Raw genomic sequence first — 25,974 nt, forward strand, 5'->3', positions numbered from 1 at the left:
GTGTGAGCCGAGTCCTGAGGTATATGGCAGGTATGAATGTCACTTTGCTGCTTAGAATAGAATTTCACAGATGGATACCCCTACTTCCTATTCATTTCCTTCCCTGGGAGACAGCCAGGTTTGCCAAATGGTTGAGACTATGAGAGATGCTAGCATATTAAAGAGGTTTGTTCATTTTCTCTAAGTCGGTACTGGGCAACAGGAGTCTGAGCCACATTGTATGAATGAGAATGCAACATGGCTGTTCCCATCTTGCAACAAAGGCAGACACAAATGAGGAGTTTATGCTGGCAGAATACAAGCTTATATATCCATTCCCTTATTTCTGATTAATTCCAGATGTGGACAGTCTTGCTCCAGAATAAGAGTGCCTGATTCTACTATCAAGGTGAGTTAAACTAAAGAGGAACAAGATGCACCTATTCTGAAATTAGGGTTGACCCAGAGTTAATTTGGGATGGCCTGCTATGTAGACAAGTCCTAAAGTGGAATAACTTGCAAATAGCTTATATGACCTGATGATGAGTCTAAACTGCATTAAATCCCTAGTCAGAAAACAGCTTTGGATAATAAACCCCAGTCATCTGTAAATGGATTTTTTTTCTGCTTAGTTGAAGTATGAAGACTATTTCAAAGAAAAAATATATAGCAAGGCAAACAGAGTTGAGGTAGATCAAAACAACTTCCTTTTGAGGTAAAACAGTACCAGTTAAGTGTTATGTAATACAGACGGGAACCGTGTTTTTCTAGCCTGCTTTGAACAGATACATATTGTCCAAAGCTAATTATTTTAATGTAATGAAATAAATATAATTATATTTACACATAATCTCATAATTTTTGGTTAGAGCTTCAGTGATGGCTAGCATTAGGGTATCGTGCCACATTCCACACTGGGTTGTGCTGTGCACAGCTCAGGACAGTACTAGTACTAGGGCAGTACACTGCGTAGCACCTATCCTTCCTGAGTTCTGCAGGCAACCCACTTGTAGTGATAATTCACCCTTGTGACGGAGAGATCTCTCCGTCTCAGAGAGGGCTCTGAATTTTGTGTGTTTGCTTGTTTTTATGCCTCGGAAGTTCAGTTCTTTCCTGTTCTGCATTTTTTTGAATTCAATGGTGGGAGTCAATGAATGAACAAGGTGGGAATGGTTAGATATATAGTTGTTGTTCAACACAGAAGAGGTCCTCCCGTCTTTATCCTGTGAAGAAAAGTAGGAGAAGGACTGATAAGCGAATAACTGACAAGTGCCGGGATGAGTCATGGCCAGAAGAAGTAGATTATCCAAGTCCTGCTGAAACTGCAGTTGTAGCAGGGTGGTAACTGGAACTCCTGAGGTACAGGACTAAAACTAACAAATACCAAGATGGAAATGTCAGGGAGAAGGACAGGTAGCTTGGGAAGTTCAGATTTAGATCTGATTGGTAAAGCTAGTATGCTTTTGAGAGAAAACCTCATACCATCACTAATCATACAATCATAGAAAGTTAGGGTTGGAAGGGACCTCAGGAGGTCATTTAGTCCAATGCCCTGCTCAGAGCGTGACCAGCCCCAACTAGATCATCCCAGTCAAAACTTTGTCTAGCTGGATCTTAAAAGCCTCCAAGGATGGCAATTCCACAACCTCTCTGGGTAACCTGTTCCAGTGCTTTACTACCCTTCCTGTGAAAAGGTTTTTCCTAATACCTAACTAAAACTTCCCTTGCTGCAACTTGAGACCACTGCTCCTTGTTCTGTCATCTGCCACCACAGAGAACAGTCCAGCGCCATCCTCTTTGGAGCCCCTCTTCAGGTGGTCGAAGGCTGCTATTAAATCCCTACTCAGTCTTCTCTTCTCCAGACTAAATTAACCTAGTTGTCTCATTCTCTCCTCAGAAGTCATGTGCCCCAGCCCCCTCACCACTTTTTTTGCCCTCTTGCTGGACTCTTTCCAATTTGTTTACAATTTGTTTGGTCTCAAAACTGGACACAGTACATCAGATGTGGCCTCACCAGTGCTGAATAGAGGCAAAGAAGCACTTCCCCTGATTTGCTGGCAATACTTCTACTAATGCAGCCCATTGCTGTCAGCCTTCTGTGCAACAGGGCACACTGTTGGCTTGTCTTCAGCTTGCTGTCCACTGTGACCCCCAGGTCCTTTTCTGCAGAGCTGCTGCTTAGACACTTGGTCCCCAGCCTGTCCCAGTGCTTCACATTGTTCCATCCTAAGCTTGGCAGAAGGCAGAGTAGATATGTGCCTTGCAGACGAAACTTTCGCTGTTCACGTTGCTTGCTGCCTTTCGCACCTTCCCACATTGTATGGAAAATCAGCAAGGCCATTTCCTTTCCATGACTAGTGATAGACTAGCTCCTCCTTTTTTTCTAGAAGCGTAGTACACCCTGGTTCTTGATAAAACTGGTCATCAGATGCACCTCATATTGATTAGGTGTTAACTGGTAAAATCCCATGTTTTCAAGGCACAGGACACCTTATTGCAAGCTCTAAACCTTTTAAATGGTTTCATTTAAACCTGTTCCTTCTCTCAGTTTCACTTGTGTTGTCATTGTAATGTTAAAAGTTCTCAATCCTTCACTGTGTCTTCTGAGAAAAATAAGGGAGAGCATACAAAATGAACATCAGTAATATGGTTTTGGAGGGAGAAAAACATCTTTTCAGTTACCTCTGCAAGGCAATAAAGAAATAATGAAGGATGACACCAGTATTTCCCCTTTGCAACTCCTCTATAAATATATCAACAAAGAAGAACTGTTACAGCAATATATACAATGCCTAATGAATGAGGCCCAACCTTGATTGGCGCCTATGTGTAATACTGTACTACAAACATCATAAGGTGAGTAAAACCAAAATAATGGTCTGTTGGTATGCTGAAGATGTAAGTGATCTTAGTTTAAATATGATAATCTTTTGAAGCTACTCCCGGAGTAATGGTTCTGTTTCCAATAATAAACTTTTTTCAAATCACAATTCTAATATTGCCCTGTTCAAAATAATACTACCTCTTATGCAAATTTACCAGCACCAGCAGTATTTTTTTTTACTTATTGACTTCATGTAATGCCCGACAATATTTTTGTTTACTTATTGACTTTGTGTAATGTGCTGTACATAACAGTATTGTTTGAATGTTTTTATAACTTAATAGCATTAGCATTTTATAGTATTAGCTATTAATGATTTAAACCAGTACACTATTTTTCAAAATAATAAGTATAGCCTGGCTTCAAAGTTTCTACTGTTTCCTCTCAATAGTTGTTCTAATATCTTTCACTGTGCTTTAAGAGTTTGCCTCTTACTAACACCTTGCTTTCTTTTTATACTTAAGCTTATTTATAATGAGCAAAAATGTTTGATTAAGCCTGTCCTCTGTACCCCTGCTCGCTCCTCTCATCTTAGCCCTCATTTTCTCCACCATTTATCTGCTACTGCCTTTACTGGGGGAGGATAGCTGTCTGGCCAGAGACTGTTCCCGAGTAGAGTCCAGGCTCCTGAGTTTCTAGGCTTTTAGCACACCTCTTTAGGATGTCCATTTTCCAACATGGCCTGCATAAAACTATCCATCAGTAGTCTTTAAAATAAGATTAGAAACAAAACAAATGGCATCAAGTTTCCCATTTAAAAAAAACAAACCCTCCAGCCCTCATTGTGGTAGCTTCCCTTCTTTACTCACAGAAAACAGCATCTCTCTAGACGTCGAAGACCTATTCTGACTATTGACTTGGTCTTCGTCAACAAAAGTGTATAGCAAACATCCTAGTTAAGCAAGGAATTATCTGGTCAATAATACCTTGACCTTCCTGCTGGGCTGTGTTTTCACTAGGACAAAAGGCTACTTGATGTAAAGTCCTAGTAAAAAAAAAGATAGTTTTTAGTTTTCATGTGTGTGAAGAGGCTGAATTCTAGAGATTATGCAGCACCTACAGGTCACCCTGCTATGGATTTTTCTTTAAAGACCACCCCTTTTCTTCCTAGTGAAGGCAAATCTGAAGGTTTTACCTTGACCGCTTCACTACAGTAGAATTTTAATATTAAATTTACATGCTAACTGAAATGTTTAAAGATGTATCTTTCTTGTACTGCAGACCTAGTCAGCCTAACAGTCTCTCCTTGCTGTAATAAGAAATCTCCATTCTTTCACACAAGCTACTTATGTCCCAGTTGCCAGTGTTCATTATCATCATAATGGACTGATGTTCTTTCAATATTTGTGTACAAAGATGCTTTAATCAGGACCATCTACAGCAAATATCAGACAGTTAACTCCAGTGGGCTCTAACTCCAGGTGTTTAAACACAAACAGCAGTTGGATTTCCACAGTAGGGCTGGAGGAAAAGACAGCTGTCATGACACTTCACTGCAAACCTATTTTTACGGCATCTGTAACCTACAGAAGTGCTGTCTTCTCTATAGCAATATAAAGATTAACACCTATTGCAACAACTGCTCATCTAGCTGAAGTGCCACACACGGACTTATCTAATAGAAACACTTTAGAAACTGCTGCAAAGTTGGAGCATCAGCTACAAAAACAGGAGCAGCCACTTCTCTTTAGTATAGCTCCAAGTCCAAATAAACTTTAAATACCTCACATGACAGTGTAAATGCGAGGAGTTGGAGGGGGAGGGGAAGGGGGAGAAAGTTATGGACCATCCTCTATGCTAGGCTTTTACAGGCACATGCATTTTCTTAGCAATTTCATAAAACTTCCTCCCATTCTTGAATATAAGCTTTAAAATTCCTTATACTAGCTAAATATATACGTAGTTTTAAAGCATTAGGAAGAAACCCTGTATTATTGACCTCCAGACAGCTTTTCACCAAGCAGATATGCAAGTATCCCAGCCATCCTGCGGGCAGGGGCTGCCAGTGGATAGCAGTTTAAACAGATCTACAATAGACAATGAGTACGAATGTGAGTAGAGTGTTCTTGTATCTAAGTTACAACACACAGTTGCTTTACCAGTTTTGGAAGAACTTAGATGGTAAATCCTTTCTGAAAACTTGTATAATATAATATAAAATATTATATTAAGTATATATAAGTATTCCATAACAGGGACAAAGCCAAGTCTGGACTAGCATCAAATACAAAATAGGACTTTTGACATCCTTTTATTTGTTAGTGTTTCAACCATGGTCAGTTTCTAGCTCCCCCAAAAGATGTTATTCTACAAATACATATGAATGATCATTTTTGTTTCCTGTCTTATACTGAAAATTTCTTATATTGAAATATTCTGCTTTCACAAGCCTCAAGTACTTTTTTTTACAGAAAATAAGACCTTCCTTTCACTCGGCTTCCAGTAATAAGCTTTAATAAATGCTAAAGTTTGCTTAAAGCCCCATCTGCTGGTCAAACATTGCACTTCGTACTAACGGTATGGTGGTATAATTGCCAGTCCAAGAAAGATGCAAGAGACAGATTTTTGTGGATGCTATTTTTTTTTATTGGAGCAACTGAATAGCTAGAAGAGATTTTATACAAGTTTTTAGGCACAATGTACTTTGTACTAAACTGCTAGTTGACTGCACATCCAAAGGAAAAATGTCTGAATAGATTATAAGCAATTCCTCTAACCATGACCAACTTAATTTTTTTCCCCAAAAGGGCTTTACTGGCAGAAGGCAAAGTACCAGCCTGGCTGTTTGGAGACACTCACTGGTCATGCCTAATAGTTTCCCAGTAGCCCCCATGCACATGACTGGGGCAAGTCTCCATGGAGACCCCAGCCACAGCTCCACTGTGATAACACAAGGCTAGGGTTGTCTTGGAGACCAGCCCTAGCCATGCTGGCAGGGCAGGGGGCTGCTTCGGAATCGCTGGGATCTTGCAGCAGGGTCAGCTTGGTCTGGGGCAGGGGTGGGCAACTATTTCGGGTGGAGGGCCACTTACCCAGTTTTGGCAAGCTGTCAAGGGCCACATGGGTAGCCCCACCCCTTGACAGGTGCCCCACCCCCTGGTCACCATCTCCGGACCAATGTCCCAATGTTTTTGATCCCAAGACATTGGGACATTGGTTCCATGTCCCAGGGCCAGCACCGGTGGGGCCCAAAGCAGGGCACAGGCTGGCAGGGGTCTGTGGGGCCAGGCTGGGCTGCACCAGCAGGGTGAGGGGGGAGCTGGCCTGGCTCCAGAGTCCCTGCTGGCTGGGATCCTGCACACCTGCCAGCACTAGCCCCAGGACTCTGGTATGGGTGCCATGCTCCTGGTCTTCCCCCACCCCATGGCTGACGCTTCCTGCTGCAGCCATTTGCAGCCCACAGGGCTGTCCAGAGCAGGTGTAGCCAGCCCCATGAGCTGCAGGTGGCTGCAGCATGGGGCAGGCAAGGGGCCGCTTTCCCCCCCACCCCGCACTTAACTTTTCCCCAGGCCACTTTTCCCTGGGATCCCCCCCTTCCCCTTACCTGAGGTTCCGGCCAAGGCAGCCATGTGGTCCCAGACCAGAAGCCCCTCCTGGGGCTTCCAGCTGGGGAGGGGGCTGGGCAGGCCCTGCTCTTGTGGCAGGGGCATGCAGGCAGCAAATTGTGGCTCTGTCTTGGCTCCTTGCAGCAGTGACAACCTGGTCCCGACCTGGGGCAGAGCCATAATCTGCTGCCCATGCCACCCCCGCCCAGAGCATGCAGGCTGCAGATAGCAGCTGTCCTGGCCCCAGGCCAAGCTGCCCCTGCCACAAGATTGCAGCAGCTCCAGATCAGCCCTCCTGCCTTGCCCTGCCAGCATGGTTAGGGCAGGTCTCCATGGCAACCCAAGGCTTGCATTTATAACAGCGTACTAGCAACTGGGGTCCATGGAGACTGGCCACGCGTGCAGGGGCTGCTGGGAAATGGAATCCACTGCCAACCAGATCCAGCCTGTGGGCCAGACTTTACCCTTCCCTGTCCTACCATTTTTTCCCTTGCACCTACACCCCCCGGTCCCTCCCCGCCCCCCCGAGACTTACCATGAGCTGCAGCTCTGGCTCTGTGCAGTTGCAGTGGTGGTAGCTCTAGCCCCAGGAACTATTATGTGCTCCATGCCATGGGCTAAAGCCACAACTGATGGTAAGCAGACCATGAGGGTGAGGAGGTGGCTGCTGTGCCTTGGACTCCAGCCTTGACCTGGGCTTAGGGCTGGAGTCAGAACCACAGCAGTTGCTTACTCCCTGTCCCCCCCGAACTCTTGCATTGTATTCAAATCCAAGGAAAGAGGAGCTCTTCCCTCCCCACCACCCCATTTGGGGGTGGGAACTCATCTTGGATTTGAGTAAATATAAGTCATGCAAACCAGGCTTTGAGCAACAGGAACAGCAGAACCAAAGGAGACACTTTGTATATAGGTAAGTCATAAGACATGTTCCCTCTTCAGTTTTAAGATAAAAAACATACAGGATTCCCTTAAAAAATAAGGGATAAAGGATGAAAAGTTTTGCCATAACAATTCATCCTGGTTGCCATGCAGGTGCAGCTGAAAGCTGTCCAGCCCCAGTTCAGCTCCCCACCTGCTGAAAGCTGCACTCAATGCTGCAGCCAAGGAGCAAGGGGTAAGAAGCAGCAGTGAAGCAGTAGAGGAGCTGGGCAGAGGCAAAACCTTCTGGATCTGTGGGGTGCACATTGCCAACCCCAGTTCTAGACTTATGGATGGTACAGCTCATTTCAAGATGCACTTTGTCTGAAGAAAGTGTGAAAGTTTTGTTTTGTTTTGAAATAAAGACTATATATGCCTCAACATCTCTTCACTGATGTTGACTTGCAGAGGAAATCTTGTGAAGGTATTTTAGTTTCAGCTCTCCCAGAAGTGTAAGGTACAGACCATATTCCAAAGTTTCCTTACCTAGTGAAGTATAGTTTATGGCTCCCAAGAATTGTTCAATTCAGTCCCGAAGGCAAAAATCCACAAGAGGTTTGGGAGACTCCTTCCCCCATCCCCTCCAAAAGGACCTGGAACTTTTAGAAAGCTCCCAGGAAACCTATACTTGCAAGATGAACTTAAACATTCTTTAGTAGTACTGGTTAGGAACTGGCTGGTTAGGAACAGGGATAGATCAAGACAGACAGAAATCCATGGCCCAAAGACTGTAACCCTCGTTGCTGCTTTTTCAGAGACATGTTAGGTGATGCCCACTTAGACCCCTCCTGGATAGTTTAAGTCTCCCAACCCCCCCATAAGAGTCAAATTAGAGACAAAAACACCACAGATCTAGAGAAACATTTATTATAGGGTTGCAGGATTTATGCCAATATAAAGTCCCTTATTAAAACAAACTCAAGTTTATAATATGTAGCACACTAGCAACTCTCTACCTTCTTCATACTGCAGTTCTCAAAAGAAAACAATACTGACTGCAGTAGTAATGCTACTTGCTCATAAAAAGTTCTGATCTAAAAAGTTTGTGTACAAGCCAAAGTAGTTGAAATTTACAGCTAGTCACATTCACAATTGGGCCATACCAGAAGAGATTTCATGAAATAGGAAATTACAAGATAAAGCAACTCAGAACCAAAATACTGACAAAACAGTGAAGTGTAACTGCATCTTAAATCTAACTAAATACCACAGAAAAACAAAAGCAAAACAAACAAACAAAAAAAAGGATAAAGATTTAGAAACATAAGTTTGGGAAGGTTCCAAATATACATACAAGTTCAATACAGTAATTGCACAAAATGAAGAAAGCAAGTTAGAGGTTTATGATCACTGAGGTTAATTTTACATGCTTCACACATGGAATTTAATAAACCTTTAAACAGAAAAACTTATAAGGTTTTCTACCAAAACACTGAGTGCAGAGCTATTCTAAAGAACTACACAAAAATGTGCAAACCACAGATTAATACATTAAATTTAATCATTCTGTGAAAATAAAAAGGTGGACAGAGTTGGTTCTGGCCAAGGAATTAGTTGCCTTTTTTTTTTTTTTTTGCCATTCCAGATTATTCTAAAATCGATGCATCCAATGAATGAAATGATCTTTTTCTTTTAAATTTACTCAAATTCCTGTTTTTCCATGAAAAACTAAATATATGCTGTTATACCAAGGATCGAAGAAAGCTGAAACGGTGAATTTGTTTTATAAACACAAGCAATACACAGAAAATGCATAAGGCTTTTGATTATCACTGCACATTTTAATTGAGAAGTCAGGCTGTGTAGCTCAGACTTCCAAATGAAGATGTGAAATAGTTACTTTCTATTCAGTGCCATTCACTGTTGACAGATCTTAGTTTCAATGACAAAAGAATTTTCGAAGTGTCTGATTGCATGACAGTTCTCAGCAGAGCGCTTCTGGAAACCTGCATGGAAGACAAGACAAAAATCTAGGTAAAAACTGAATAAATAAATAACAGCTGGTGGCAAGTTGCTTTTTTCTTAGGACAGGGATTGTTAACCAGGGGCGTGCGTACCCCCGGGGGTACTTGGGAAGGGCCTAGGGGGCTGGGATGGAATGCAGCTACTCACTGCCCCATGCCACTGCTGCCCAGAAGCAGGGATGGAGCGGGGCTGGGGGAGCGCACAGACAGCACCTGGCCAGATGTGGGGGGAGGGGGGAACATTCATGCAGTGGCTGCCACTCCACATGCAGTCACGCCCCCCCACCCCGTCTGCCTGCCGGGGGGTACATTTATAAGACAGGGGTTTTCAACCTTTTTAATGAGATAGCAGTGGCATGACAAGCTACAGCAAGATAAACACCCTCTATTAGTTCCATCACAGTCACTTGTCCATACATTTGTACACAGCCTTATGACTAATTTAAAAAAGCCTGCACCTCTCTCTTAGAGGTGTATTAACTTTCTAGTAAGTAACTACAACAGGTTCCTTAAATTTACAGTTTATTCTCATATTTAATAATTTCCCCATTTTTCTCCAGTATCTTCTTACCGTTTACTATCTGACTAACTAACACCAAAATAAACTACTCAAGGCTATGCCATAAACCCATCTAAGCCACAGACTTCCCAATGGAGGTTTCCAAGCCCTTTTATAGGTATGTTCAGATCTGCCCCACTCTACTGTTCAGAATATTCTGAATGGGTGCAGAAAGCTATTTTTAGTGCTCAGCCATTTCATGCATTGGTACCAAAACAAAGAGGAGGCTTATTCCTTTCCTAATGGAATAAACAAGATCTGCAAGTAACAGAACCTGGTTCTTCATAAGCTTTCTGACTCTGTTAAAACACTTAGGCTGCATACAGATGTTTGTTTCTCCCAGATATTTCTTCCAATGAAAAAATAGCTTGGGAATTGGACGGTACACATGTTCCAGCACCGTAGCTGGACAGCTTCTTAGGTGATCTCTTCAGCCAGGAGCACTAAAGGTTGCCACCTCTTGCCCTTAAGAGAGCCCATATATTGACAACCTGTCCTCTCCTCTGTCAGGGACAGGTGCAGGCTGTCAAGCAGCAGCTGCCACAGCCAGCATCAGGAGGGTTCTTGCTCTGGGAAAGTATTCCTCTTTATCCTGCCAATAGACTGACTGGCATTCTCCTGTGATGGGAACCATTCCAGGCCTCCCTTGCAGGGAGAATAGCCCTGATCTTTGTACTTCTTCAGGCTGGACGGGAGAAGTCCAGGGAGACTGGGAGTACTCTGCTGCCATAGCAAAGTTCTGGGTATTCTGCCATATGGGCGCAGCAGCCTGTCTTGTCCTGTGCTGCTCTGGGCTAACCCAGAACAGTGCAGGGTGAGGCAGGAGCATTTCACTGTGGTGGCAAGGCTCTGCATGACAGCAGCCTGCCTCACCCTGCTCTGGCTTGGATCAGCTGGGTGGCAAGGGGAAAACCAGTGGGCTGGGAGCCAGGCTGGGGAAAGTCTCTGTAAGCCAAGCTCCTGGCCACTCTGGCTTTTAATCATGGCCTCCACTGTTCAGCTGAGCAGCAAGGATGAGGGGGAATGGGGAAGGTGAAGGGGAAGGGAGAGGAAGCTGAAGGGACAGGAGAGACTTGGGAGGCTTTCCTGTGGCCACCCCCACCAACTGTTTGGCTAAATGAAAGGGGCTGGGCAGAGAGCTAGCTTGCAAACCCAGCTCCTCCTCCCCCTCCTCCTTCAGCTAAGCAGGAAGTAGTGGGGAAGGGGAGAGGGGAAGCAGGCACTAAAATATGTGGCACAGGAGAAACATGCTAATTTATGATCAAATGTTTTGCACTAAAGGGCTCTCAGAATGATAAATCTGACAGAGAATGACTCAGCAGCTTACTACTACCAATAACTTATGTAACTTAAAAACAAAGGGCATGATTTCTTCCATGAGGAAACAACATTTTGAAATATGCTAGCTGCCTGGAGATCCCCAACACTGCAAATACAAGTGACAAACAGATGAAAGAACCAATTTTTACTTGAAGTTTTAGCTTATAAAACTGCATATTTGAATAGTTTAGTTCCCCCCACTCCTCCCCAGAATAGCAGCTTACAAAGCCATTGGGAACTTTTGCACTGTATCTTATTCCGATTAATTTAAGATTTACTAGAACAATGCCCTCAATCCTCCTCTATCCCAGGTGAACCATCTTGCAGGAGTACTTCAAGAGGCAACAAAATTGGGTCTGTAGCAGACAAATCTAGGACATGAATTCAATTCAAAATGCTCTCAGAGAGCCTAAATTTTAACCCTTAATACCCAGCCCTGCATTTACTTGTTTGAGTTTAAACAGTTTCAGAGTCCATGATTGTGCAGAGGATGTAGAAAGAGGCACTTGGCTACATACTTAAGAAAAAATGTTTTGTTAAACAACAATTTTAATGCTGAGTTTTAGTTCTAGGCATTTCTGTCTGCAGCATTCTAAAACTCTAAAAAAAAAAATTAAATTAAAAAAAGGGGAGGCGTAAACAAACTTTAGTAGAGCAATACTCCCTGCATCACTATGACATGGCATTACCCATTTCCTGAAAAAACAGACTTCCATATATAAATAACTCTAGGGGAAGGGTGGTGCCATCTGAATTGGGGGGGGGGGGGGGGGCACGTGCCCCTCCCCCCCCAGCAGCCAGTCAGTGACCAGAAGGTCCTGATTACGCCGACCGGGAAGTGTGAGCAGAGCTCCCAGAAGTGACCACAGTGCTCCCAGAAGTGCCAGCAGCGCTTCACCTGGCACCTCCGCTCCCCAGCCAGTGCTCCTACCTATCACAGAGTAGGCGCCAGTGCTCCTACCTATCCCCCCAGCCTGCTGCCTAGGCAGCACTCCCTGCTTGTCAGGAGGTGCACCAATACTCTCAGGGGATGCACGTGCACCCCCTACAAGAAACCGCTGGTGCTAATGCGTATTACTAACATAACACATTACTGGGCAGTCTCTCCTGCACTCGCTGCTCATTTGGACTGCAATCTTTAGCACAGCACTGGTTAATTTAGCTGCTATAAACTACTCTCTGAACTGAAAAGCATGCCTGTCATTTTAACAAGAGCTTTAAAGTTAGCTTTTCCCCACCAACCATTAGTCCTACACTCGGGAACTTCAGGACTAAACTGAGTACCTGCTTCTGCTTTCCCAGTGCTTTAAACAAAACAGCAAAGAAAAACCCCAGATTTGTCAAAACTTTGATAGGCTGATGGCATTTACATGAGAGGGACAAGCAAATATTCCAGTACACATGAAGTAGAAAGAGGAAGAAGAATGGCAACTCCATCTTATCTACTTCCTCCAGGTTTTGGTAGACAAGATGTTACTACAGACCCTTACACCCAGACAAGAAGTCTCTATGCCATTTGTATTAAGAGTAGCAACATAATTTCCTAAAAAGTGGGAGGCAACTTAGCTCCACACTAAAATTCTAGTGTAAAAAAGACATCAAACACTGCAAAGATCTGCAATGCCAAAAAAGTTACAAACTTCCTTAGGACATGACAGACATATTTGTGTTAGCTAAAGACACAAAAAGCAAAATAAAAACTAAAAAAATTGTTTTCAAAAAGACCGGTGCTCTTGGCTTGCTCAAGTAATGGCTGTTATTAAATCTTGCACCAGAATATTTAGGATAAGATAGTAAAAGCCTGAATGCAATAGAAACAGGGTGTTTGTTTTTTTTCTGGTTATGATTTCCTCCCAACTGTTTATTACTTATGTCAGATGCCAAAAAGAACTCTGAAGTTTTCCCAGAGTCCAAAGAACTGCACTCCTTACATAAAGCCTAATAATCCAAGTTGTAGTCTTAATGTTCTCACTACATGCATTTAGGACTGATAGTTCTCAAAATCCATTTTTTGGTCCTGACAGAACAACTGAAGTGAACCAAGTACCAGTTGAGTTTTTGGGGATATAATTGAAACATCTGTATCCTGTAGCAGATACACACTAACTTGAAGAAAAAAATTTGTACTCAACAGCATTTGAAGAGAATGCTAAGAGTCAAAAAAGTGGAGGGGATTATTATTCTAAAACAGGCTACTCTGGCACCCACCTACATTTTCATCTTTCTTAAGTGTAACCCTCCTGCTAAAGTAGGTTTCCTTCTCTGGAGAAACCACTTACCCATTATCCGATCCCTGCGCTGCAGTTTGAAGGTCTCTTTTCCTACACAAAGCTGATAAATGAAGATGCCCAAGTCAGATACATTATCTATCTCTTCTGTTACCACCATTTCTTCACGAACCAGGTAAGTCTGAGGCAAGTACGAACCAGTCTATAAAAGGAGAGAAAGAGAAAACACAAGAAAGCTGTTAAAATTGTTACCAGAACCTTCTTTGGTAACTTAACTGAACTTGAATCTTACGATTAGAGTTCAGTCAAATTTCTTTAATGAATATTTTATGAAACCACAGTGATCTTCTGAACGATCACTTGTAAATCAATATTTGACAACTGGATTTTAAGTTGTTCTGTTTTATTGTTAATATAGCCAGATTAATGCAATACAATAGCAAAGTTGTAATTAGTAACTAGACCCCTTTAAACAAGACTAGCAGGGGACAAATTGAAAGACAGTCCTAAGCACAGAAGCCTAAATGTTAGTTCTATATCTCATCTTAACTATACAGTACAAATACATATTATGCATACATACACATCTATTATGTAGCTCTATATATAGAGATACCTATATTGGAGGGCTGTATGCATAAAACATTGTTAGCACCTACCTTTAAAATTTTGAATTGGAAGCGGAAATCATTTTTTCTTTAACCTTAAAAGCACAGCTGAAAGGGCCTTTTTTGGCCAACAAGGTGTTTTCACATTTGCATCACAATGTGTGCTCAGATATACACTTCAGGTAATCAGAAGTCAGTAACTTGGGAATATAACATCATACAGTTCTTTTCCTAAGTTTTCACTGAACCGACACAGCTGGTCATTCCAGTAAATGACAACTAGGTTTAGACTTTATTCTGTTTTACCCAATATTAATTTCTTCATAGTGGCCAGATCAGCCGTTACTTGCAAGATTTTAAATTTCATAAAAAGCCAGGTACTTCACATATGAAAGTAGCAGACTTGGGGGAAAAAAAGTGAAGCTCTCTCTATTCAACAGGTGCAACATATTTTATGATTTACCACAATTCAGCAAGAAGAAAGAACTACACTTTTGAGGAATGAAAGAACTTAATATAGCAAAAATGCTAGACACTGCTCCTGAATTTCACTATAAATGAGAAGTCACCACATTAACCATATCAAATACAGTTGTACATACCGCCAGTTTTGCAAACAGGTCCATCAGATTCCTTGGTGGCATAACAATGGATGTGTTCAGAGGGATCACATAGCAGTTACCCAGTTGCAAGTCAAGATAAGCAGTCAGAAGCTATTATGGAAAAAAATTAAACAGCTGTTTTTGACAAAGCAAGAGCTACCTCAGTTTGTGACCATTATAATCGACTGTTAGACTCTGTAAAAACAAGACTCATTAGGAAGTCTAGGAATCCAAGATCAGAACAATAAGAAACATCAGAAGAAGGCTATTTTTAGAATTAACATTAACAGTTAAAGTAAGCTTACAGCAGATAAGCCATGGTCCATACAAAAAGCTTACTTACTAAGAGGAACTGAAAAACTGACTACCAGACCATAAATGTTTTTGTTCTTCAGTAGTTCGTATCACATAGAATACAATTAATAACAGAGAAAGTCTTGGTATCTTGGAGATGTATGTTTGTAATTACAGAAATCTAATTAAAACGTGTCCAGTTAGAAACAGTCCAACAGAGTACAAGTGATCTGATCACAAGTTACAGTGCTGCAAAGAGCAGAATCCTTCAGGGTCAGTACAGTTTCAATACAAACACTAGTCTATTTATATGAATTATACTTTTTCCGTGGTGCTTTATAAAACTCCTGACAAAGATTCCCATACAAAGTGCCCAATCCCTTTAGCTAATGGTACAGTTCTATGACATGTCTATCCTTAAGAACCAGGGAAACCAGATATCAAAAAAGCAGCAACTTCTCAATTTTCTGTATCAGTATCACTTTCAATACTGGATAAGAATAAAGCTGGTGCCACAAAAACGGGAAAATCCTTCAAAATGAAAACAAGAACTTCACTAACCACTGGTTTAAATACCAGTGATGGGAAAGCACAGAAGGGTGGGGAGGTAAGAAATTAAGATTAAATTGTTTTGTTTGCCTATTAAACTATTAGCTCTAGGAAGTCAGAGAACAGCTCTACTGTTCTGATAGCCTTCCTCTTTGTCAATAGCATGTGAGCAGCCAGTACTCATTAACATCGTGGAGTTAAATTAGAAAGAGAGAAAGACTGAATAGTTAAGCAGAATTATGCCATTTTAAAAGTTGCCATATTCAGTCATGCTAAGCAGAGAGACAGGTTTTATCATGTGATAATAAAAATACTGTCCCAAATAAAAAACAAATAAGTCTCTGATGCAAGCTTCCAACTGTCCCACATTTATATGAAGTCACTTCTACAATTCACTTTTGTTGAAAGACTGAAAGTTGCTCCCAAACACTAAGAGCACTTGCAACAAGAAACTAAGTGGTGGCTCATAAGAACATCTTTGGATTATATCATTATTTCTTCTACCAGTCAGATGACATGAACTGGTTTCAGTACTCTGGAAAAAAAAAAAAAGTTGCTTTCAAAAACCTGGGTGACTTAAGAACTGTCAAAGAAAGTTTTCAGACTCCCACTGCTAAAGTGAATTCAGCCTCACAAAGGCAAAAATCTAGACACTGAAGAGATTAGCTGCAGTACAAGTATAGCATATACAGGCAGAGGAAAAAGTGTATACCACATGAAGAGCACCAAGACAGTGAATGAAAGAAAGCTACACAGTTTATCCAAAAAAAAAAAAGTATGTGTTCCAAATGCACTAATGAAAAACTTTTGCACTTGTATGGGTTTTCCTAACTGCATTCCAAAAATTAAAATCTACCTTTAGAAATACTGACCATCCAAGGATTAAAAAACAAAGCAAACAAAAAAACCCCAAAACCCCTTAGTATACATTTTTAAAAGCAACTTTAAAATCATTTTTGCTTCCATAACACTTTGGAAGAGTTTCCCCAAGATAACACAAAATCAAGTTTACTTCCTCTCAATGAGAGCTTTGTTTCTCCCATTCTCATGCAAAAGTCTGCATGGCTAGGTTTTCAAGAGTACTTAGGATAGACCCTATTGAGATCATTCTTGCCGTGCTGGTAATCCAATTTTGATCAGCATTGGTAGTTTCACTTATAGCTACTCAAGTTCTGGAAAAAAGACTGGTTAGGTAAGGATTCAAGAATTAGACAGGAAGTGGCTCTGAAATCACAGGTATGTCTGCACTGCCCATAGCAATGTAGTGCAGAAATATCCAGGCTAGCTCAGGTGTTGAAAACTGCCTGGCTACAGTGGCACAGAGCTCCATATGAGCTTATCTGTTTTGCTCCTTGAGAAGTAAAATCAAAGCGATTTTCTTTAAGTGTAACAGAACTAGATGTCAAGCTTGTAGAGTTTACATCTATGTTAGTAGTACAGCTAAGTTTGCTTGGATAAAAGAAACTATTTAGTTCTTCAGAGCCAAAAAGATAAATTTTCAAAAACATTTAAATTGCAGGAAATAAGAATTGCACAATTTTTGGTGCCAAGTTTATGAGTCTCAAGAATAAAGTCATGGCAATGCCATTTAAGAAACAATCATCTAGGAAAGTCAACAGTAAAGCCAGTCCTTTCTTAACAGCTTTAAAATGTTCCTTTTTAACTCACCCTGTCGAAGTCATGAACAATAGCCGCTGGGTCACTGTCTGAAAACTTTGGAACTGGAACATCAATGATTGCAATGTTATCATCCTCCCTAATATCAGCTTCTTCTGCAATGGGCAGGAAGTATGGTTCAACAGCACGATCCTGATTTTCATTTTCGACATAGCACATTTCTCCACGGAACACCTTATGCTATAAAAGAGGAGAGCGTACTAGCTCAATTATTTGTCATTGTATACTATTTTTAAACACAAAATCTTAAGTATAGGGCAGCCCTTTCTTTCTACTACTAATGGTTTAAGTGTCACAGGATGGCACTGAAGGTAGAAGGGGTGCTACTAGGGCTCAGTCCTCTCCTCTGCCCCTCCAAACACAGGGCAACGCAGGCTGCTGTAGCAGAGTGGGGGTGGGTGGCACACACTCAGATACACACTCAGCCAGGATCGCAGCCCCAGTGCGTGGCTGCCCAGTACAGCAGGAAAGTTCCAGTCTACTTTCTTTGTGGCTGGGCTTGGTGGGGGATAGATTGCGACCTCCACAGTGCAGGAGGGAGGCAGGGGGCAGATCAAGGCCCCCACAGTGAGGAAGGGAGCAGGGCACAGGCAGGAGGAGGACCTGGGCCCCAGCTGGAGAGTGCATAGGCAGGAACAGGAGTGGGAGCCCAGCTGGGCAGTGCAACAAGCAGAGGCCTGGGGAGGCACATGCCCCCTTCCCCTCCCCCAATCTGTGTGTAGGGTGGAGGCGGCTGCCGCTGCGCTTTGCTCCCTGCTTCAGATACCCCGAGGGCAGCACAGCTACGTGTCTTCTGCTGCTGGGCGGCACCATACACCCTGCCTGCCTGGCAGCAGGATGCACATGGCGTTTCGCAGCTCTTGGGGCAGGAGGGCTCAAAGCACACCAGCATGTGTCCCACACACGGGGGGGGGAGCCTTGTTCCACCACCCAGCCCAGCTGGGGTCCCACTCACTCCAGCCCCTGCCTCGATCCGCCTGCCCCACTCTGCATGGCCTTTCTCCTCAACCCGCCCCTTTCCTCACAGACCTATCTATGGGGGGGGAAGGGTAGCAAATGCTAAATCCCCCCAGATAATTTCTCTCCCTCTGCATATGCAGGACAGTATCTAAAATTCCATCTAAGGTCTGAAATAAAAGTCAATTATCACACTGGAAACCCTTTAAGTTTTACATTTATTACTGGTGAATATTTTGCTTACGTCTATCAAAAAGCAGCACATGAGAAAATGAACAAAACACTTATGTTACCCTAGGCATGAAGTACTTGTAGATGCAGGCTCCACCAACCACAACTCCTGCCAAGATGAATGCAAGACCCAAAAGTGTCAACAGGCATCTTCCAGATGAGTTTTCATTTCCATGCGTGGCAATTTCTGGATCCTTTAAAAAAAGGGAAGGAGAACAAGAATCAACAAAATTTCATTGGCTTGAATTTAATAATATTTTTTCTTCTTCTAAGACTCAAGATGCTCAAGCTTGACTTGAAATCAACAAGGAGTATCACTGTATAACTGATGGGAATAAAAATGTAGGTGTCAGGCATCTGAGAAAGACTCCATTGTTATGAGAGATTAGGATCAGTCAAATTAATGCAATGAAAACAACTTTATTATAAAATATTATAGCTAACAGGAGCTAATCCAAAAATCTATTGGAATTCTGGTTCTCCTTACAGATTGGGGGGCAGGGGGGATTTAGGAAATGATATCCTTTGGAGTCGTAAACCAGGGTCTTCGAGATTTTAAAAGCTGCAGGCCAAAGCGATGCAACTCAATCTGAGGTGGGCCACTGCTGGATCCCTCTGCGACTGCTGTGCTTGTGACCCAGTTGCCACCACATTGCTGCTGCCATCCCTACTACCTAATTTATACCTATACTAATACCCAGACAGGAAGATCTCCAACAACATTAAAGCTGGCCACTTCCAGCTCTTACAAAAATAGGTAAAACTCCCTCCCCTCTTACTTTCAAGATATGCGACATACTTCTTAATTAACAGGACCTGTTTTTTTAAGCACCGGAAATAAGCTTTAATTCCATCTGTCTAGATTTTTAAGCTGATTTCAAAGGGTTTGTTTGGTTGGGTTTTTTTTGTTTACTATGGTGACCTGGTTTATCCCTAAAAAGAAATGAGCTTGAATAGAAGTGAAGCCACCAAATGTCACATCAATCACCAATTCCCTAATTCTTACCACCAGTTTTCAAGGTTTACAGTCAAATCATGTTTTCCAATTCTTTCTATACTTCTTTCTAACATCACACAAGAACCCCACAAACATGGCAAGTGAAACAAATGTATGCCATGTACTTCTGCACCCTTTCCCTTACCCAACCAAGTGAAACCCAATACTTCAGTTAAAAGGAGACCTAAAGCTCATAGCACCCCTTGGACTAGACATGTCAAATATACAGCCTGTAGACCAGATCTGGCCCCTGGAGTGTTTACAGGAGCCAGGTATTCAGAGATACAACCCACCACTGAAAATCCAGGGTCCAGAGCTTTGTTGGACATACATCAGTGAACCAGGTCTGCATTAACCCTCAAGGTCACTGATGCTTCTTGCCACACAGTCTGGATTCAACCCAGGGATGCCAGGCGAGTGACACCTGTGCCCTACACACACGACACCTTACACTAAATGAGAGTAAACAAACAAACACACACACACACGAAGGGCTGGAATTCATATAGCAAGTCAGACTAAGAAAGATAAATATTTTTCTTACAGATTGCAAGTTATTTTAGGACTTCTGTTATGCAAAGTGTGTATGAATATGTGTGTGTATGTTTTGCTGAGTACAGAACATGAAAGAATATGAACAGGAAAACCCCACATAATTCCCAATAAACTGGTTTAATATACAACCCCCCATAGTAATGTCTGATACTGGCTAGTTGTTACACTAGTATTCAGCAAGATTGGCATTCCTGGAATTCTATTTCAAATCCATGTCCAGCTTGTGCAAAATTTTCATCTGACTAACATTTGGACTAAGATATAAAAGTCATGGTGGCAGAAGTAAGGAGTCATATTACTCCTCTGCAGAAGTATGAGCCCTTTTCCATCTCCTGCTGAGGGTGACCTCCAGGTAACCTGGCTATGAATGGGTTCTCCTAATTCAGGCTGGGGAATCCAAGGCAGCCAGTCCTGGTGCTGGCAGCACCACCCCTTTCTGTGCTCCTAGTTACATAACCTGGAGGGCCTTAAGCACATTTGTGTACAGGGCCATTCAGTCCATGTGGACTTGGGCCTTTTGATAAGACAGCACCTCTTAAAATTAAGATTCTTTAAGGCCATTTTGCTTTTTCTGCAGTTTTTCCACACAGAGTCCACTAGACTTGTGCAACAGCTTTTCGCAATTGTTTTAACTAGGATTGCTTTCCAAGTCTGTAAGTATTTATGGTAGACTACAGCTACACTATAGCCTTATTTTAAATTAATTAGGGTAGGGTCTAAAACCCTAATGAAATTGCCGCTGTGTTGCACTACATATACACTAAAGACAATTTCTGTCCCAAAGAGCTAATCGTTTAAGTAGGCCAGAAAAAGAGAGGTTGAGAGGCACCCTTTCTCCCGCCCACACACAGTGTGTGCAATGTCACTAGACTAGAAGTCATACCTGGAGCTCCATCCTGCCTCTCAGGTTACAACAGAATCAAACACTGGTATGCCAGGGGATACTTATTGTTAAATTCGCTTAAGTAGTCAGGGTGCCATTTCAATTTGTAAGGGGGAGGGGGAAAGGAACCCACACACCAGACCACAGCTGCATTGATTTGTGCAGGCAGGTCGAGAGACACCATTTGCCTCTTCTTACAAGGACACCCTGTGTATTTCACAAGCACTAGTGTCCCGTATAAAATTCTTGTTCGTGTTTGTTTTAAAACATGCCATTTCAGCAAATCTTCCTGCCAGCAGAGTCCTTTGCATTCTGCAAGCAAGATAGTAAACACAAAAGCAAAAGAGAAAACTGGACGTTAGCAGTACTAGATGAACTGTAATTGAGGGGGTGGGGGATGAATTCATGTAAGAGTAAAACACGCAAATACCTTTAAATACCCCCCCACAACAAGCGCTTTATTCCAATGCAATGCTGAGGAAAGAGTTTAGTTGACAGAGGAGCACCTACACCCTATAGATACTTAATGCTCAGTAGACTAGTTCTACTACACATTCAGGCATCATGACAAAAACTGTGCTAATGCGCAGTAGAATTAAGTCTACTGCACAAAAAGACAGTGCACCCTTGCTACTGCATATTAGCAATGGCTATTTTGCGTTTAGATAGTACCTCATATTAGAAGTACTAAACTTAATGCACAGTTGCAAGGGCACATCAATGCGCACATAGATGCACGCAGACAGCTGCAGCTCATTTCGACAGGGCATTTTGCAACCCTCAAAAGCAGCAGTCGTGATCGCAAGCACTGATTTCATTTAAAGCAAAATGAAACGTGGCAGGGGCAAGGCACCGAGGTTTACTTTGCCAAATGCAAGCCAAGCTGGGAAGCCCGCAGCCCTGTGAATCACTCTGTTAAAGATGCACGTTATTTCTAAAAAACAGAAGAGTGGGGCCAGCAGCCTCGGCCAGAACCAGCCGAGTGCACTCGGCCCGGCCACGCATGGCCTCACAAATGGAGCCCGCTCCTTGCCGGGTCCGGCTCGGCCAGACTCCGCCGCTAGGACCCAGGAGGCCCGGGGCCGAACTGCTCCTCCCTCGGCGGCGGCCTCGGGACGGGAAGGAGGCGGCGGCAGTCTGTACCCGGCAGGACCCACCGCCATTTTAGCCCGTGCGGGAGGGAGGGATGGCGGCGCCGGGCTCGGCCCCCGCCAGCCGCCGGGAGAAGATGGCGGCGGCCCAGACCCGCGTCACTGCGCAGGGACCGCAGCCCCGGCCCGGCGCGCACCTTGTCGGCCACCAGCGCCTCGGCAGCCTCCTTCTTGGGATCGTCCTTGCGGGCGAAGGGCGAATGGAAGGCGATCTTCACCATGGCGCCGCGAGCTCTATCCGCACCAGCTGAGCCGCTGAGGAGGTTGCGGAAGGGGGCGGAGCTAGGGGAGGGGCCAGAGGGGCCCCGCCCCTCTCTTCTGTTCAGCTCTGGCCCGGCAGGGCCTGCGCCTGCGTAACGGTTGCGGGCGTTGGGGGGTGCAACTGCCTTCGCGGACGGTTGGGGGGTGCGGACGGGTACAGTGCGGGGTACGTCACAAACAAGGGGGCGGGGCCTCCCGGCTTGGCACCGCGGTCATGGGGGCGGGGCCGCATCAGGTGCACCACAGTACCCCATAAATCCAAAACCAGTTTTCGAACAATTAATTGGTCTAATAAAAAGTTTCACATTTACCCGAAGACCCTTGTAGCTAAATACAGACAGTTAAAAAGCCTGAGGCTGAATCGATTCAGTGTCTGCAGGTTGGTCAAAGCTGCAGATTTAACCCATCTAAGCAAATGAACAGACATTCACCGATTCTAGAAATGCAGCAACATTGGGGGAAGCAGCTTCCCTGCTCAGTAAGAGCAGACAGCTTGGGCCAAAGCTAGCCTGCCCTCCCTGTAAGGTGGGGTTGCAGGGGCAATGCAAAGGATTCTGGGATACTGGGGGACTGTGAGTTAAATTGAATCTGGAGCGGATTTGGGACAGAAATTCAATAAACTCATTCAGTAGCTTAAATCAGTTCAGTCTGATCCTCCATCCATCCAAGTTTTATTTTTAGCAGGTTTCAGCCATTTTGAAAGTGGTGTATGTGCACTGACCTTTTGTTGTGTTACAGATTTGAACTGGTTTCTGATCACTTATATCAATTTGTGTGTAATGTCTGTCCCTAGCCACAGACTGCCCATGTCCTTAGACTAACACAGCTACAACCAACAACCCTAAACCAGAGAATTCAAAGAGGAATCCAGAGAATTCAAACCCCAGAGAATTCAAAGAGGAATCCCACACCTCAAAGCCAGGCTGCAGGCTCCCCGAGTTGTGAGCAGCAGAAACAGCTCTATTATTTGTCTATAGTAGACAATCCAGTGACAGCAAAGAGCTGGCATCTTCCCAGAGGTACCCGAGTCTTGTATGGGGGACGTGCCTCTGAAAAGGCGGAGAGCCCCAGTTTTGACCTTTTGGTTCCCTTGCACTGAAGCAAGTTCAATGTTTGGAGCCCTCCAGAGTCTGCTTCACAAACTGCTATTATAGACCCCAGCATCCTGACCCTGTGTATTGGTGACTTCCACTCCCTGCTGGAATTTCTTACATATATGCTAATTAGTATGATAGGTTATTAGCGTTAGTATTTACTTGATTAGTGTTATAGCTGTATTATGGGCAAATATAAAGACGAGAGACCTGCAACCTGAAGCTACTTTTTTATATGTATTTCTATTCATCAAGGCCAAATCAGTGCTAAACTCAATTGGCGAAAGCCAGTAGTCAAGTTCCAAAATTTGAATGAGTAGAACTCAATTGTCAAGTCTGTGGGGCTTTGCCACCAGGCTTGTATCCACCCTCCCAGACCCATCAATCTGTGGCTTTGGATACTCCCCAAATCCAGGCAGGCAGGCATCCAATATGTAGGCCCGAGGCCTAGCCCAGGGGCCTTGGGGTTCAGATACCACTCCTGCTCCTGTGTCACTTGATTTTAGCTAAAAGGCCGACCTGATATTACCCTCTAGTCACAGAAAGGGCAGTAAAATGTGAATGGAGAAAATGAGCTGAGGAGGACAAGGGGGTGTGCAGCTGAAAGTAAATGCCACTTACTTAAAGAGAAACTGGTCTTTGTTATGATATTATATATTAATATGTATACAGGTAGTCAATGCATGCTTGCACACATACCTGCCCACATGCTCACATTTGAGTACAGAATATGTAATTAGCACACATTCATTTAGAAATTATATCACTCACCAATATAAAGCAACTCTCTTATGATGGGGTGGTGACCAGAAAAAGACCATGTTTGTGGCTGTGTTCTGGGGGGAGAGGGGATGGATTCTGGCTAAATATACCTGTGCAATATCCTGCTTCTGAAACGTGACCTATTTGACTGTATGGTGCAAACAGGACTTTCCTGTTCAATAGCTGTGAAAAGACCTTAAAGTAAATACCACAGAGCCTAATTTATCTTCTACTTCAGACTACTGAAAGTATGGATTAACCCCCCTAGGATATGAATATCAGTAAGGAATCTTGTTGATTCATCCATCTCCCCAGTTCATTGAAATTAATCAGAACTAATTATGGTATACAAATATTGCAACAATTCATTCCTATAAATGTAGGCAAACTGTATTGTGCTTTCCAATTCAAACATACATCATTCTGTTGAACAGGAATATCACTATGATTTACACTGCAAGTCATAAGCCTGAGAAAGCTTCTTTTCATATTCACAGAAATTTTGCCTTTGACTTCAGTGAGAGGAGGGTTCAACCATTTATTTCTGATTAACTTGACCCAAATGTGCCCATCAAAAACAGTCTTTTCCTATTTTCACAGAGACCAGCTAATGATTTTTTTCCATCCTAGTTTAAGCCTGTCAAGAATGAGTTCAGCCATGTTCCTCTTAAAATTCATAAAAAGGACAGCCCCCAATAGATCTTTTATTATAGACAGTTATCACTGCTATCAGTTATGTCCATTTTTCTTCTGTAGCAACTGTATAAACACCACAAAATCTAACTCTCATATACTTTACTTTTATAATTTGAATATTTTTTAAATCACCCTGATCTAGTACACTTTCTTTAAGCACGCTATTTCTTAATCATATTTCTCAATCAATGTCTATTACCTTCCATTCAGGAAAGCAAAAACTTTAAGATTTCTTGATAAGATGGCAGAATCCCACACTGATAAAACTGGGAGAGACCCAAGCAACTGATCAGGACTTTTATCTGTGCATAGCCATAACTTTACTCTAATTTCTATACTTCCTCTAAGGAACTGGATGCAACTCAGAAGGTGCAGAATTCTGGTAAGAAAATAAAAAAGCTGAAGGTTTTTCTAAGCTTGTCCAGATTTAATGAATTTGCAAAATTTAAATAGAATTATCACAAGATCCCTTATGAGATTTTGGCATTTCTGCTTCTAGTTTCTGCAAGCAACCACACTTAAAGAAAAAAATCATCTCAACATTTCAGAACATCCACAAAGTTTAATTTCTAAACATGAGCAATGTTCAAGAAAAGGACTCTTCTATCTATTTTATCTATTTTTCCATCCCTGATGCTGACACATGCCTAGTAATCTCTATTCCGCCAGCAAATCCTCCTGTCATATACTTGCATATACCACATGTTAATCAGATCAGACTTTAGGTAGCAGTAGCAACCCAGGGCAATACAGCTGGAACAAGCTAGCCCATGCAGAGGAAAACATACATAAAGAAATTCAATTCCTTCATGTCCAAACTACTATATCCAATACTAATAGGGATCTGTGAAGGGTCTTTCACATGAAGGGTCTGCAGGGCCACCTCAGCACTTTGCCTACAGAACTTCTTGAGTCACATAATTCATTTAAGCATTGGCTCTCATTTCCTTCAGATTTTCCAACTTGTTGGCTCCAATCTAGGCAATATACAAAATCCCAAGGTAACTAAACTGGTTATATCATCCCTTCTTTCAAGACCCATGTTTGGGGGTTTTTTTGTTTGTTTGCTTTTTGGCTTCCTTTCAGCTAAATACTGTATTTTTAGTTTTACTGGTATTTACTCCAGGTTAATAGGTGGATTAAGGATGGGCCAGCTGGGCATGAGCCCAGGGGCCTCCACCAGTTCAAGACCTCGGGATCCTCATTACTAGGGAAGTGAAAGCTGCAGTTTTAAACTCGGTGCCCATTTTTGTCTCTCAG

The 25,974-nt window shown here is 42.9% G+C and overlaps 1 protein-coding gene across 1 annotated transcript; it reads right to left on the minus strand.

Moving 5' to 3' along the window:
• Nucleotides 1-9,086: 9,086 nt before the first annotated feature.
• ITM2A (integral membrane protein 2A) lies at nt 9,087-22,197 on the minus strand. Its single transcript, XM_090060237.1, has 6 exons — nt 22,039-22,197; nt 18,378-18,509; nt 17,119-17,307; nt 14,608-14,718; nt 13,449-13,599; nt 9,087-9,272 (listed from the first exon to the last, which is right to left on the minus strand). The coding sequence occupies exons 1-6, from the start codon at nt 22,120-22,122 to the stop codon at nt 9,184-9,186; spliced, it is 756 nt and encodes a 251-aa protein (XP_089916363.1). The 5' UTR covers nt 22,123-22,197; the 3' UTR covers nt 9,087-9,183.
• Between the last annotated feature and the right edge of the window lie 3,777 nt (nt 22,198-25,974).

Source organism: Crocodylus siamensis, chromosome 8 (assembly GCF_052110815.1).
Source record: "Crocodylus siamensis isolate JL-2025a chromosome 8, ASM5211081v1, whole genome shotgun sequence".
Taxonomy (NCBI): domain Eukaryota; kingdom Metazoa; phylum Chordata; order Crocodylia; family Crocodylidae; genus Crocodylus; species Crocodylus siamensis.

What these genes read in the sequence shown, in the direction of transcription:
- ITM2A (XM_090060237.1), bottom strand. Translation starts at nt 22,122, where the DNA reads ATGGTGAAGATCGCCTTCCATTCGCCCTTCGCCCGCAAGGACGATCCC. An exon ending in TTGTTCATGACTTCGACAGG is followed by an intron (nt 14,719 to 17,118) that starts GTGAGTTAAAAA and finishes TTTCCATAATAG; the next exon opens with CTTCTGACTGCTTATCTTGA. An exon ending in ACCTGTTTGCAAAACTGGCG is followed by an intron (nt 13,600 to 14,607) that starts GTATGTACAACT and finishes CTCCTTTTATAG; the next exon opens with ACTGGTTCGTACTTGCCTCA.